At 40.4% G+C, this 13,025-nt stretch overlaps 1 protein-coding gene across 2 annotated transcripts in view; it reads right to left on the reverse strand.

The window, feature by feature from the left end:
• Window positions 1–559: 559 nt before the first annotated feature.
• LOC141096350 (beta-1,3-galactosyltransferase 2-like) overlaps window positions 560–13,025 on the reverse strand; it is a 179,171-nt gene continuing 166,705 nt past the window's right edge. Inside the window, exon 2 of one of the 2 annotated variants that reach the window (XM_073582900.1) lies at window positions 560–2,336. In XM_073582900.1, the coding sequence (XP_073439001.1) occupies window positions 1,152–2,273 (1,122 nt within the window). In that variant the 5' untranslated portion in view covers window positions 2,274–2,336 and the 3' untranslated portion in view covers window positions 560–1,151. The remainder of the gene's footprint in view (window positions 2,337–13,025) is intronic. The other variant, XM_073582898.1, reaches the window with a different exon arrangement.

Here is a 13,025-nt window from a genome sequence, read left to right on the forward strand (position 1 = left end):
CCTACTCTGCATAGGCTGGATAAAAACCTATTTGCGCTTTATGTTTTTCTCTAACAACAATTAATCAAGGGTATTTGATTAACAGCACCTGACTGCTACTTATCCTTTTAGTTCATATGAAAGCAATAAGGGAGTACTTATTTTTTTCATTTTGGCCTAATTTTTGTAAAATTAATAATGAGACAATGTTTTTGGGTTATGCTAACTAGCACTACAAAAATAAATGGGGAGATCTTGGTATCAAAGCTGACCAAGTAAGTTTAACATTTCTGGATATTAAAGGGAGTCTGTCAGCACAAAGTGACTGTTGAAACCAAGCTCTTTTCCTTGATTGACAGCTCAGGGTTTACAAGAGCCAGAGAAGGGCAGACATACATGGAGAACAAGTAGATAGGCAGGATGGTATAATGAACTGTTTGGACAATTCTGCTTGCTTTCAGTAGTCATTTTAAGCTGACAGACTCCTTTTAAAATGTGTCACCTTTCAAAAAACATTTGCCTTCATTTTCACTTCCATTAACAATAACAGTAGCCTTACTTATCTTCCCTGGATCCCAGCACTGTGTCTCCAATGCTGTGTCTCAGCAGTTTGTGCAATCATGCCATGTACATTATAGACACAGCACTGGACCCAGACGAGGTAAGTAAAGCTCAGCTTATTTTTTTAAAAAATATAAAAGAGCCTATGGGTAAATTTTTTGTTGAAAGACAAGCATTTTAAGTTGTTATACATTTTCAATACACATATTTTATGAATATAATAGGCTTCAGATGATGTCTTTGGTTACTGTAAGACTAAGATCAATCAACAATCTAACAACATGGGCAAAACTTGATCACAATAAAACATATATCAATGATATTGTCATTTTAATTTAGTAAATGATTCATTTGATTTAGTAATATAATAGTACTAGCAGGAAGAGGAAGCAATATCTCCCCCAATCCAATTAGTTTGTATATTAATCATAGTCAATTGAAAAACATTATATTTAAAAAGTACCTGTATTTACATCCTTGTAAACGTCATGACACACAAAATATACAAGTACCTGTAGTTGTACCATTGTAAACCTCACTACGCACAAAAATTACAAACACAACAGTAAATTTGGTACAAATCAGCACATAAATGGAATTTGCCATGTTAATTAGACACATGTATGTTTACTTTTTTGTAAACTCTCCCAGTATGTGATCAGTTCACTGGGCTCAAATTGGTGAGAAGTGACTATCTGGTTGTAAAGACAGGGAGAAAATAAAACTTTCCAGTGGTTAAAATCAGAATCTTTAGGAGGTGGTACAGGCAAAATCCCCAGTTTGTGTAGGCAGACTCCAACAAATACATCTTCTAAGTGAAGCAGTTTGATACTTGCAGATGCCTCCAAAATCTTTTCTGCCAAGTCTCCTGAAAACACATAGCCAGTTCCTGAGCAAAACAAAGGATAGTGTTCACCTGGGTACAATTCCAGGGACATGTACCATTTACTCTCAGTATTACGATTGGGTATAAAGTTTCTCATTAAATATCCGGTGAAGTAACTTTTTCGAGGTAGTTGGTCCGGTCTTAGCAGTTTATTTATTAAATATTCTGTATTAACAAACATGTCACTGTCTGTCTTCATCACATATGGAATTTGTGGACAATATGTTGCTACCCATTTCAATCCCATCAAAGTTTTTAGAGTCAAGTTGTTGTAGGTGTCCATAAAATCCTGCTGTATAATGTCATGATAAGTTTGACTTTCATTTAGAAGAGCTTGCTCTGCATCATTAGTGAGTGCAGTTTCTTTCCCTAACAAGAATAACCTCAGTGTTAGAACACCAGGAACAATGTCTTCTTTTCCCCATGTCTGCCTGATTGCTTGACGCGCTTCTCTCTGCCATGCTTGTACTGCAATAAGAAGAATAATAAAAGGTCTGTTCTCCAGGCATTTATTGGGTTCATTAATGCTGTACTTGAAGTGGTATATGTCAGGATACATATTGCCTGGTTCTCCAGTTTGTTTTAATCTTGACAACATTTCAGGGTTCTCTTCCAAACCTGAATAATTTCTTAGACTTTTCAAGAAATTAAGGTTAATCAGGCGGCCGGTTGGAAAGATATTTGTGTTAGCAAATCTCTTCGGAAACCAGTTATAATTGTTTACAGCCAATAATATAAAGAAGAGGAATGCCGCGGTCACAAATCCCGACATGATGCCATGGACCACTGAGCGTGTGGGGTTCAGTTTCAGCCATGAGGAGCAGCGGAGTCGTTTTCTTAAAAACATGTTGGAAATGTCAAGTATTCCTTTGCAGTATCACAGCAAAGCCTATATGTCTGAAAGCCAATCCTGAAAATCAAAAATAAAAGTTGAGTACTGAACATAAATATATTCTTTTTTTAAAACACATTCAAAAATAAATATCAAATTCTGTATGTTTGTTTCTAAAACCAGATACATTAGTTGCACATGAAATCACACCTGCAAGAAACAATGACGGCATATTTTTAATTTCTTTGGTCTGTATTTTTTATAAATATATATGTATATAAGAAATAACATTCTATACACACAAATAAATAAAATATCATATATATACAGTATATATATATAGCATATCAGAAGGATAGGGGATCAGAGCAGAAGGGGTTAAACAGACGGATAGTCAAAACGAGGTCCAAGGTTAGGCAACAAAAGATTAACATACAGAACTCAGGCACAAAGGAAACAAACCACACTTAGCTGAATGTACGTCTGGCAGAGGTCTGGGAGAAACAGCTCAGTTAGGTAGCATGGCAATCACCTGGGATAATGAACATTTGGAGACAGCAACTGCCTCCCAGTCTCAGATTGGATAGGCGAGTTGCCAATCAACACACTGACAGTTCAGCACACCCCTCTACCAGATTGGAAGGCTGAGCTGTCAATAATTGTATATCCCAGACATACTGAGGGGTGGAACTGTGACAATATGTGTGTATACACAATGACAGCATGTTGGCCTTGCAGCACTGAGGTCCTGGGTTCAAATGCAACCAAAGACAAAATCTGCAGTTTGCGTGGGTTTCCTCTCACATTCCAAACACATATTTATAGAGAATTTAGATTGTGAGCCTAAAAGAATTTAAATTGTGTCTCTCATCGTCATCACTTTCCCAGTGAAGATGTTGTCTGTAAAGCACTGTGGAATCAATTGCACTATATAAGCCAGCAAAGAAAATATATATAGTAAATACATTATCACATCATAATGTTAGTGACTTACAGTATGTCTCTGTATGCCTCCAATTTAGTGCTATATTTTATGCTACATTACTAAAGTAAAAACCTTGCTTCTAGGGAAGTGTTTAGTGCCATACAAAGGTACCATACACTTGGACAGTGTACATGAAGTGTCTGAACCTTTGTTATCCAGATTCTGTGTAACACTTACATGCTCCCTTCTTATAACTATGCCTAATAAATAAGCATAATTTTATTGCTCACCCATTGCAGGCATATTTCCATACATTAAATGCATAGCAGAATCTAAAAAGAGACAAGGGGACTGATTCACGAGCAGTTTCCACCAGAATTCCAGTGTCAAACAGCTTGAAATGAGGTAAAATTTGTTGATGTACACAAGTTAATCGCAGCTCCCCAGGCTAGGTCTAAGAAAGAACACCTTTTGTAAGACAAAGGCTGATCTTCCAGATTTATTTGAAATGTCATTGTACAGGTCTGTCGGAATGTTCTTCTAATATTGACTCCTCTTTGCCTCTCTATTCTCTCCAAGTACTTAGGGAGCATTACTTCTGAAATGTTATGTAATGAACTGCAAATTTGGCTTTGCTGATGTTATGATTCCATATTCTTAAAATATCAATGTGATTTAGGTCTTGTTCAGAAGTTTTTTCTTTTTTTTTTGCAGATGTAAAAAAACTGCCTGATTTTCATCAGTGTTCTGGATCAGATTTTCAATAGTATTTGGTCGGTGTCCATTTATCCCATCAGTGTTACAAACGTTTTTCCTATACACAAAAAAAAATGAAACTAGTAGAAGTTAAGAAACCTTCATCAGTTAGTGAAAGATGGACAACACTAGGATGCAACTAAGGCATTTTTCATAGACTCATAGACTTGAATACGCAATTTTGATTATTGGATTCATGACCAGGATCATATTCGGCATATCTCTATTTCTTTAAAAAAAAAAAACACAGGTACAGAACACATATGTGAAAAACAGATCTCTGAATCAGGTCTTAAGTAGGGTGTTGGTATTAGTTAGTATTTAAAGGTTATGGGAATGACTGTATTTGGACAATAAAACAGGCTTCGAACTTCCCTTATATTAAGTAATTTTTTTAAGAACTGTACATGCAAAGTAAGGTCTCACCCATGCTCTACTTTTCGTCAAATGATTTCTCAGTGCCTTTTGGCTCTATGTCATTTTTACTAAATGATGTAAGCTGAACATGAGGCATACTACATTTTCTCAGAAGTTTTAACCAATCTGAGAGACACAATCTAGATGAGGCATACCTAGTCTAGTGTACAAAAGCTGAGTCTGTGGATCACCCCCAGGGCTGTGGGGTTTTACTCAGTACCGGGCCGGTGTCTTAAAGGTGATGTATCGCGGTGGCAATGACCCAGTCCGTGGCCCTGAGTGTCCATGTAAAATAAGAGGATTAAAGTTTATGTGTAGATAAGTTTGTGACGTCACCTGTAGTATCTGGTCAGAGGTGACCAGCGCTGCAGTGCAGATCCTCTGGGACAGATGGTGTGATGCAGCAGAGGTGTAATAGCTCTCCATAGGCAAAGCTGTAGTCCCAGGGCATTTGTAGATGTTGAGGTAGATGGTGTAGTGTGCAGGCAGGGAATGTAGCAGTGCTGAAGGGGTTGGCGCAGGAAGAAGGCAATGACACAGATGAATGCAGTTCCAAAGCTTTACTCACGTTTCTGTCATACACAGGTGCCCGCTTCAGTGCCGCGTCCTCCAGGTGAGGGACTCAGCCAACTCCCAGGCAGATGGAGTATACCCTTCCAGAATTCCCTTCCATATGTGCCTTTACTGAACGTCTCCTTTCTGCGCTAATCTGAAGTACTTGCAGTTATGAATTACACTCAAGTTCCTCTTCTGTCTGTTACTTAGAACTTCACTCATATGACAGGCAGCTGTAGCCTACTTCAGGGACTCATTGCAATCATGTTTCGGATCACACACGTTGCTACTGTGTCGTCGAGTCTTAGGTGGGAATAAAGTTGTCACAACTTCTATTCCTCCGGTTTCTGCTGTAGGATCATTAGTATCACACACAGCCTCAGATAACGGCGCCCGGCCTTTGGCACTTAAACTTAGGGAAGGGCTCTGCTCTAGCCCTCAGTCCCCAGCTCTTCCTCCACACGTTCCGCCCTTTCCTTTCTATCCCTCTGAAGAACTGATCCTTCTGTTCCCTTTCTTCCCAGCAGCTCCAGCTCACAGGAGGCTGCTGCATAAACGTCCTCTCACTCTCTCCCCCTCTAGGGAACTGATCATGACATCCTATCAGTTTTCCCCTTCTCTACTGCAACCTAAGCTCCACCCACCTCCCAGCACCCTTTATGAACCAAGCAGGGGTCATAGAGGGTGCCCTGCTGTCTAAGGTTTCCATGCTGGGTGCAGGTGCTGAAGTCTGGTCAGGTGTCCCCATCTTACCTGGGTAGTGAGGCACCACACCTCGGGAGGAGATGCAGTACCTCTGTGGCGACTGAACCCTCAGAGGCGCCACATCTGCATTCTCTCTGTCTGACATCATGTCAGTGGAATGGAAAATAAGAGTTGTTTGAAAGGGAATCTGTCATCAGGTTTTTGGCACCTAGTCTGACAACAGAGACCCTTATACCAGCGATGTATCACTTACTGGGGTGCTTGCTGTAGTTAAAATCACTGTTTTATCAACAGGAGTTTATCACAAGAGGACTGGAAAACCTTCTACTAAGTAATCGTCCTCCTTAATATGAAGAACCACGCCCCACAAAAGAACACAGAAAGCTGCCATTCAGTGGTGTGGGTGGCGTTATACAGAGCTCAACATTCAGAGAACTAGTAGATTTGCAGCAGATATAACCGTGATTTTATAAAAATGTCAGCAAGCAGCCCAGTAAGTGACACATTGCTGGAATCAGCGCCTCTGACTCTACATTATGGTGCTCTCAGATGGGGTAGTAATGGCCTGGTGATAGATTCCCTTTACAGGGCCTTACTTTCTCAATGTTCCACTCACAACATGGATGACATATGGGCTACTAGCTGTATTGTGTAGCACACAGAATAGTAATATAGATGCAGCTTTAGAATAAGATTTCAGCAGGACATCTTCACAAATAGTGTTAAAAAGGTTGGCTTCTGACAAAAGTATACAGTCACTCAATGTGACTGCAGATTACCGAATCCTGACAGCATGCAGTGTGTTATGATCCCGCGGTTTTCCCGGGGCAATCGAGTGTTCACATGAACACATATATACAATTTGTATACTTGTGGTCATGTACAGTCTCATATGGCTTCTCTCAATTAGCTTCTATTAGGAGAGGCCAAATGCATGTATTTGACACATGACTGTGTAAGGGGGCGAGGAGTCGAAGGTGCAGTTCATCTGCTTAGTAAGGTGGAATCTGAAGATGGAGGGAGCATTTCTGAAGGTACAAAATTTATGGGAGCACCGGGTCATGTGGTAGTTTTGGTGCAGTGATATGGGGCCCATCATATACTGGAGCATTATATGGTGCCCATCATATTCTGTATGGAGCATTATATGGGGCCTATTCTGTTTGGAGTAATATATGGAGCCCATCATATCCTGGAGCATTATATGGTGCCCAACATATACTGTATGGAGCATTATATGGGAGCCATTATTCTGCATGGAGCAATAAATGGATCTCATTATACTGTGTGGAGCATTACATGGGGCTAATTATACTGTATGGAGCAATATATGGGGCTCATTATTCTGTATGGAGCACTATGTGGTGCCCATAATACTGTATGGAGCAATATATGGGGCTCATTATTCTATATGGAGTACTATGTGGTGCCCATAATACTGTATGGAGCAATATATGGGGCTCATTATTCTGTATGGAATAATATATGGGGCTCATTATTCTGTACAGATTTTTTTCAAAAATAACACCCTACCCTTCCCATAAAAGACATGACAGGAAAAGCCAGGTAGGTACATGTCCAAAATGCTATCACCTGCGACAGACCATTGTATCTGTTTGACTTGCACTGGACTATTAAAAGTTATGATAGAAAAGGGTTCATATTTTTCTCAGTTCTGTGTTTTGTTTAATATTAACTAGTCTCATATTATGTTTAAGATTTTTCAAGGTGTCATATTCGATATAATATTTTCTTATTTCATATGTAAAGTTCTGACAACCTGTGCGTTATGGGTAGAATACTAGGAAATGGATGATAATGAAAACTTATTATGAAATACTTCTGAGAAAGGGCAGTTGGTGGAACTTTCAAAGGGAACTGTTACGTGTTACAGAACCACTCAGCACCCAGAATATGTTGTGCAGTTATATGTATGTATAATAGGTTCTATGTGAGATGCATGTCCCTAATGCATCAGCCCACAGGCTGCACCCCTGGGCAGAGGGTACACGATATTCTCCTTTTGTCCGCCCTCCCCCCCACCTTTGAAATTCCCACAGTAAACATCGGCAGGCTCCGGCCACCTGCGGCTTTTGTAATGCATGTCTGGCCTGCCGCTTTTCTATTGGCCTGCCCTCTGTATCTGTGTGATATATTCTGTGTCCTGTGAGTAAAGTGTTGTCAGACTGGAAATACAGTGGGGAAAAAAAGTATTTAGTCAGTCAGCAATAGTGCAAGTTCCACCACTTAAAAAGATGATAGGCGTCTGTAATTTACATCATAGGTAGACCTCAACTATGGGAGACAAACTGAGAAAAAAAAATCCAGAAAATCACATTGTCTGGTTTTTTTTTCATTTTATTTGCATATTATGGTGGAAAATAAGTATTTGGTCAGAAACAAAATTTCATCTCAATACTTTGTGATATATCCTTTGTTGGCAATGACAGAGGTCAAACGTTTTCTGTAAGTCTTCACAAGGTTGCCACACACTGTTGTTGGTATGTTGGCCCATTCCTCCATGCAGATCTCCTCTAGAGCAATGATGTTTTTGGCTTTTCGCTTGGCAACACGGACTTTCAACTCCCTCCAAAGGTTTTCTATAGGGTTGAGATCTGGAGACTGGCTAGGCCACTCCAGGACCTTGAAATGCTTCTTACGAAGCCACTCCTTCGTTGCCCTGGCGGTGTGCTTTGGATCATTGTCATGTTGAAAGACCCAGCCACGTTTCATCTTCAATGCCCTTGCTGATGGAAGGAGGTTTGCACTCAAAATCTCATGATACATGGCCCCATTCATTCTTTCATGTACCCGGATCAGTCGTCCTGGCCCCTTTGCAGAGAAACAGCCCCAAAGCATGATGTTTCCACCACCATGCTTTACAGTAGGTATGGTGTTTGATGGATGCAACTCAGTATTCTTTTTCCTCCAAACACGACAAGTTGTGTTTCTACCAAACAGTTCCAGTTTGGTTTCATCAGACCATAGGACATTCTCCCAAAACTCCTCTGGATCATCCAAATGCTCTCTAGCAAACTTCAGACGGGCCCGGACATGTACAGGCTTAAGCAGTGGGACACGTCTGGCACTGCAGGATCTGAGTCCATGGTGGCGTAGTGTGTTACTTATGGTAGGCCTTGTTACATTGGTCCCAGCTCTCTGCAGTTCATTCACTAGGTCCCCCCGCGTGGTTCTGGGATTTTTGCTCACCGTTCTTGTGATCATTCTGACCCCACGGGGTGGGATTTTGCGTGGAGCACCAGATCGAGGGAGATTATCAGTGGTCTTGTATGTCTTCCATTTTCTAATTATTGCTCCCACAGTTGACTTCTTCATTCCAAGCTGGTTGACTATTGCAGATTCAGTCTTCCCAGCCTGGTGCAGGGCTACAATTTTGTTTCTGGTGTCCTTTGACAGCTCTTTGGTCTTCACCATAGTGGAGTTTGGAGTCAGACTGTTTGAGGGTGTGCACAGGTGTCTTTTTATACTGATAACAAGTTTAAACAGGTGCCATTACTACAGGTAATGAGTGGAGGAAAGAGGAGACTCTTAAAGAAGAAGTTACAGGTCTGTGAGAGCCAGAAATCTTGATTGCTTGTTTCTGACCAAATACTTATTTTCCACCATAATATGCAAATAAAATGAAAAAAAACAGACAATGTGATTTTCTGGATTTTTTTTTCTCAGTTTGTCTCCCATAGTTGAGGTCTACCTATGATGTAAATTACAGACGCCTCTCATCTTTTTAAGTGGTGGAACTTGCACTATTGCTGACTGACTAAATACTTTTTTTCCCCACTGTACGTGGAGAAGCAGTGATCTTTTATATGCTCCCATGTAACCAAGGAATTCCAGCCAGCGTCATTCATTCAGACTCCAGCCAATGCAGAGCGGACCTCCGAAAACACGGGGTGGTACTGAAAGAGGTACCCCAGCCTGGGTAGACCCCGTTACAGGAACCTTGCATGTAGTGTTACTTCTGTCTTTAAACAATGTAAGAAAACTGCTTACAGGGCAATAAACAGAATTGTTCATGCTCACGACCAGTGTACATTCTCTTCTCTGAGTGGTTGTTATTAAGAGGGCCTAGTCCCACAATTTGGCCTCACTGGTGATTCAATAGTTTTACTTTGGGTCAGAACTAAACAGCTGCAACAGATTTTGGTGCCAAAACAGGGTGTCACGAAGTGACTGGCCCTGTGTGACACGACCCAGCAACCGGTCGGTCACTAAACAATAAACAAGAGAACAACGGGGACACAATTACAACAGTGGGCCCTGCAATAGGGAATGGGGAAATATACACCTCCTGCACTCTCCTGAGGCTGTGCCCTGGCCTATCCTGACATCCCTATACGGTTTCTTTCAAACCGTTGCCGAACAGGATACCTTAGCCCTCACTTGCCCTGCACCTATCCTTCAGTAGGGAATTGGTAAGTGCGGACATTGGTCCCAGTGTTGCACTAATACAACACCAAGGGAAAATATAACAGACAAGGTAAGACAAACAACACTTAGCTTTCTCTGCTTCAATGCACAGCAAACTAAGGCACCAGATCACAGCATTCAGCTGAAGCACCACTGCACAGCAACCTCCTGTCTTCAGCACAGTTGGTTTCCAAAGGACCTGTTATAACCAACTGTCAGCTGATGCACAAGGTGACCATTTAAAGGAAGGTGGGAGTGGTCACCATCTGCATCAGCAAAACTCACCTAGCAATGCAATGTAATTACACCAGCGGCCACCGGGGGGAAAAAAAATGACGTTAACACCCGATGGCCTGAAAGAAAAAAAGTTTATATATGAGAATGCAGATCTGCCACACATCCAAAAATTGGATCGTGACACAGGGACTGTGCCAAACCAGGCTATTTGGAAGCTGTATATGAGATTCTTGAAAAAGTGAACTTCCAGCTTCAGCAGGGTAAGAAGCCTTTCGTTCTTACACTTCAGTTTCACTTTCTCAGTGATTTTCCTGGATTTCTGAGTTAAGTTCTGTACTGCAGTATATTACACATAAATCAATTCACAGTCACACAGACTCTGCATAACTTGTACCTCCCTATCATTTGAATCTATTTATTATCCATTGACTAAGACTACCACTTCCATGTTCTTCATCATTAATGTACTATATCCCTCTTTTATTTAAACCTTTCTATTCCGATCTGCAAATGTGAGCTGTATGGCCTGACTTCCTATTCCTAGGCTGTAAAATCCCATAATGGCCACAGCTTTCACTGCATCATCTTTTCTAGTGTCTGAGATAGTCACCTCATATTAGCAGTGAAAGCTCATGTGTAGAGTTGAGCGACTTTGGTCGGATCGGGTTTCATGAAACGAAATTTGTTTCAGATTAAACTGGTACGACTAGGGCGAAAAAAGTCGGAGTTTCGTCTGAAACCCGACCCCAATGCAAGTCAAGGGGGAATAAAAGCCGGCATTGAGTGGATGAATGTCATCCGCTCAATGCCGACTTTTATTTCCCATTGACTTGCATTGGGGTCGGGTTTTGGACGAAACTCTGACTTTTTTTGCCCTAGTCGGACCAGTTTCATCTGAAACAAATTTTGTTTCATGAAACCCGATCCGACCAAAGTCGCGCAACTCTACTCATGTGATTTGATACCAGCAGGGCATGATGGGGACACCCACGAGTCTACGCCTGACCTCAAATGAGTGAAATGGTGCGGGACTTTTTTTTGTTATCTACGCAAATTAAATGGAAAATTGTTTAAACCCACAGAGACTTGCAGATTTCATGGAAATCAACTCGGAGTAGATTCTCAGCAGATAAATTCAATTATGTCTACTTGAGACCTTACACAGGCATCACTTTTTTGTGACAGATTAACTTGAAGCATTACATCAGCCATACACTGTCTCTACTTATGCACTTATGTACTATGTTCACACAGAGTTCTTTGACGTGGATTTTTCTGGACGAAAAATCCACAACTAAAAACCACTGTTTTTCAATGCATTGTTTATTATGCAGAGAGCAGGCACTTGGAAAGCCTGTGCAGTGCCTGTCAGATCGCTGATCTGACACAGCACTGTGCAAAGTTTCAGATCAGCGATCTGACACTAGACAGTGATGTCCCCCCGGGACAATAAAATAAAGTTAAAAAAAAACACGAGTACAAATAATTTATAAAAAATCCCCAAATAAATAAAAAAAAAAAATTCTCTAATAAATTATTTTTTATTGTAAATAAAAAAACAATAAAAGTACACATATTTAGTATCACCACGTCCGTTACAACCCACCCTATAAACTATTCCACTAGTTAACCCCTTTAGGGAACCCCTTAAAAAAACAAAAAAGCAAAAAACAATGCTTTATCATCATACCGCCGAACAAAAAGTGCAATAACGTGCAATCAAAAAGACAGATATAAATAACCATGGTACCGCTAAAAACGTCATCTTGTCCAGCAAAAAATGAGCTGCCATACAGCATCATCAGCAAAAAAATAGAAAAGTTATAGCTCGCAGAATAAAGCGATGCAAAAATGATTATTTTTTATATAAAATTGTTTTTATTGTATAAAAGCGCCAAAACATAAAAAAAGATATAGATGAGGTATCACTGTAATTGTACTGACCCAAAGAATAAAATTACTTTATCAATTTTACCACAGGCGGAACGGTGTAAACACCCCCCCGCCCAAAAGAATTTCATGAAATGCTGGTTTTTGTTCATTCTGCATTCCAAAAATCAGAATAAAAAGCGATCAAAAAATGTCACATGCCCGAAAATGGTACCAATAAAAACGTAAACTCGTCGGCAAAAAATAAGACCTCACATGACTCTTTGGGTCAAAATTCGGAAAAATTATAGCTTTCAATATGTGGTGATGCAAAAACTATTTTTACAATAAAAAGCATCTTTTAGCGTGTGAGAGCTGTCAAACATAAAAACCCGCTATAAATAGTAAATCAAACCCCCCTTTATCACCCTTAGTTAGGGAAAAATAATACAATTAAAAAAATGTATTTATTTCCATTTTCCCATTAGGGCTAGGGTTAGGACCGAGACTAGGGTTAGGGGTGTGTTGGGGTTAGGGTTGGAGTTAGAATTGGGGGATTTCCACTGTTTAGGCACATCAGAGGCTCTCCAAATGCAACATGGTGTCTGATCTCAATTCCAGCCAATTCTGCGTTGAAAAAGTCAAACGGTGCTCCTTCCCTTCCAAGTTCTGCCATGCGCCAAAACAGCGGTTTACCCCCACATATGGGGTATCAGCCTACTCAGAACAAATTGCACAACAACTTTTGGGGTCCAATTTCTCCTGTTACCCTTGTGAAAATAAAATATTGGGGGCAAAAATATCAATTTTGCGGAAAATTTTTTTTAAAAATGTTTATGGCTCTACGTTATAAACTTCTGTGAAGCACTTGGGGG

This window comes from Dendrobates tinctorius, unplaced genomic scaffold (genome assembly GCF_039654945.1).
Source record: "Dendrobates tinctorius isolate UK_male_01 unplaced genomic scaffold, ASM3965494v1 ptg000074l, whole genome shotgun sequence".
Taxonomy (NCBI): domain Eukaryota; kingdom Metazoa; phylum Chordata; class Amphibia; order Anura; family Dendrobatidae; genus Dendrobates; species Dendrobates tinctorius.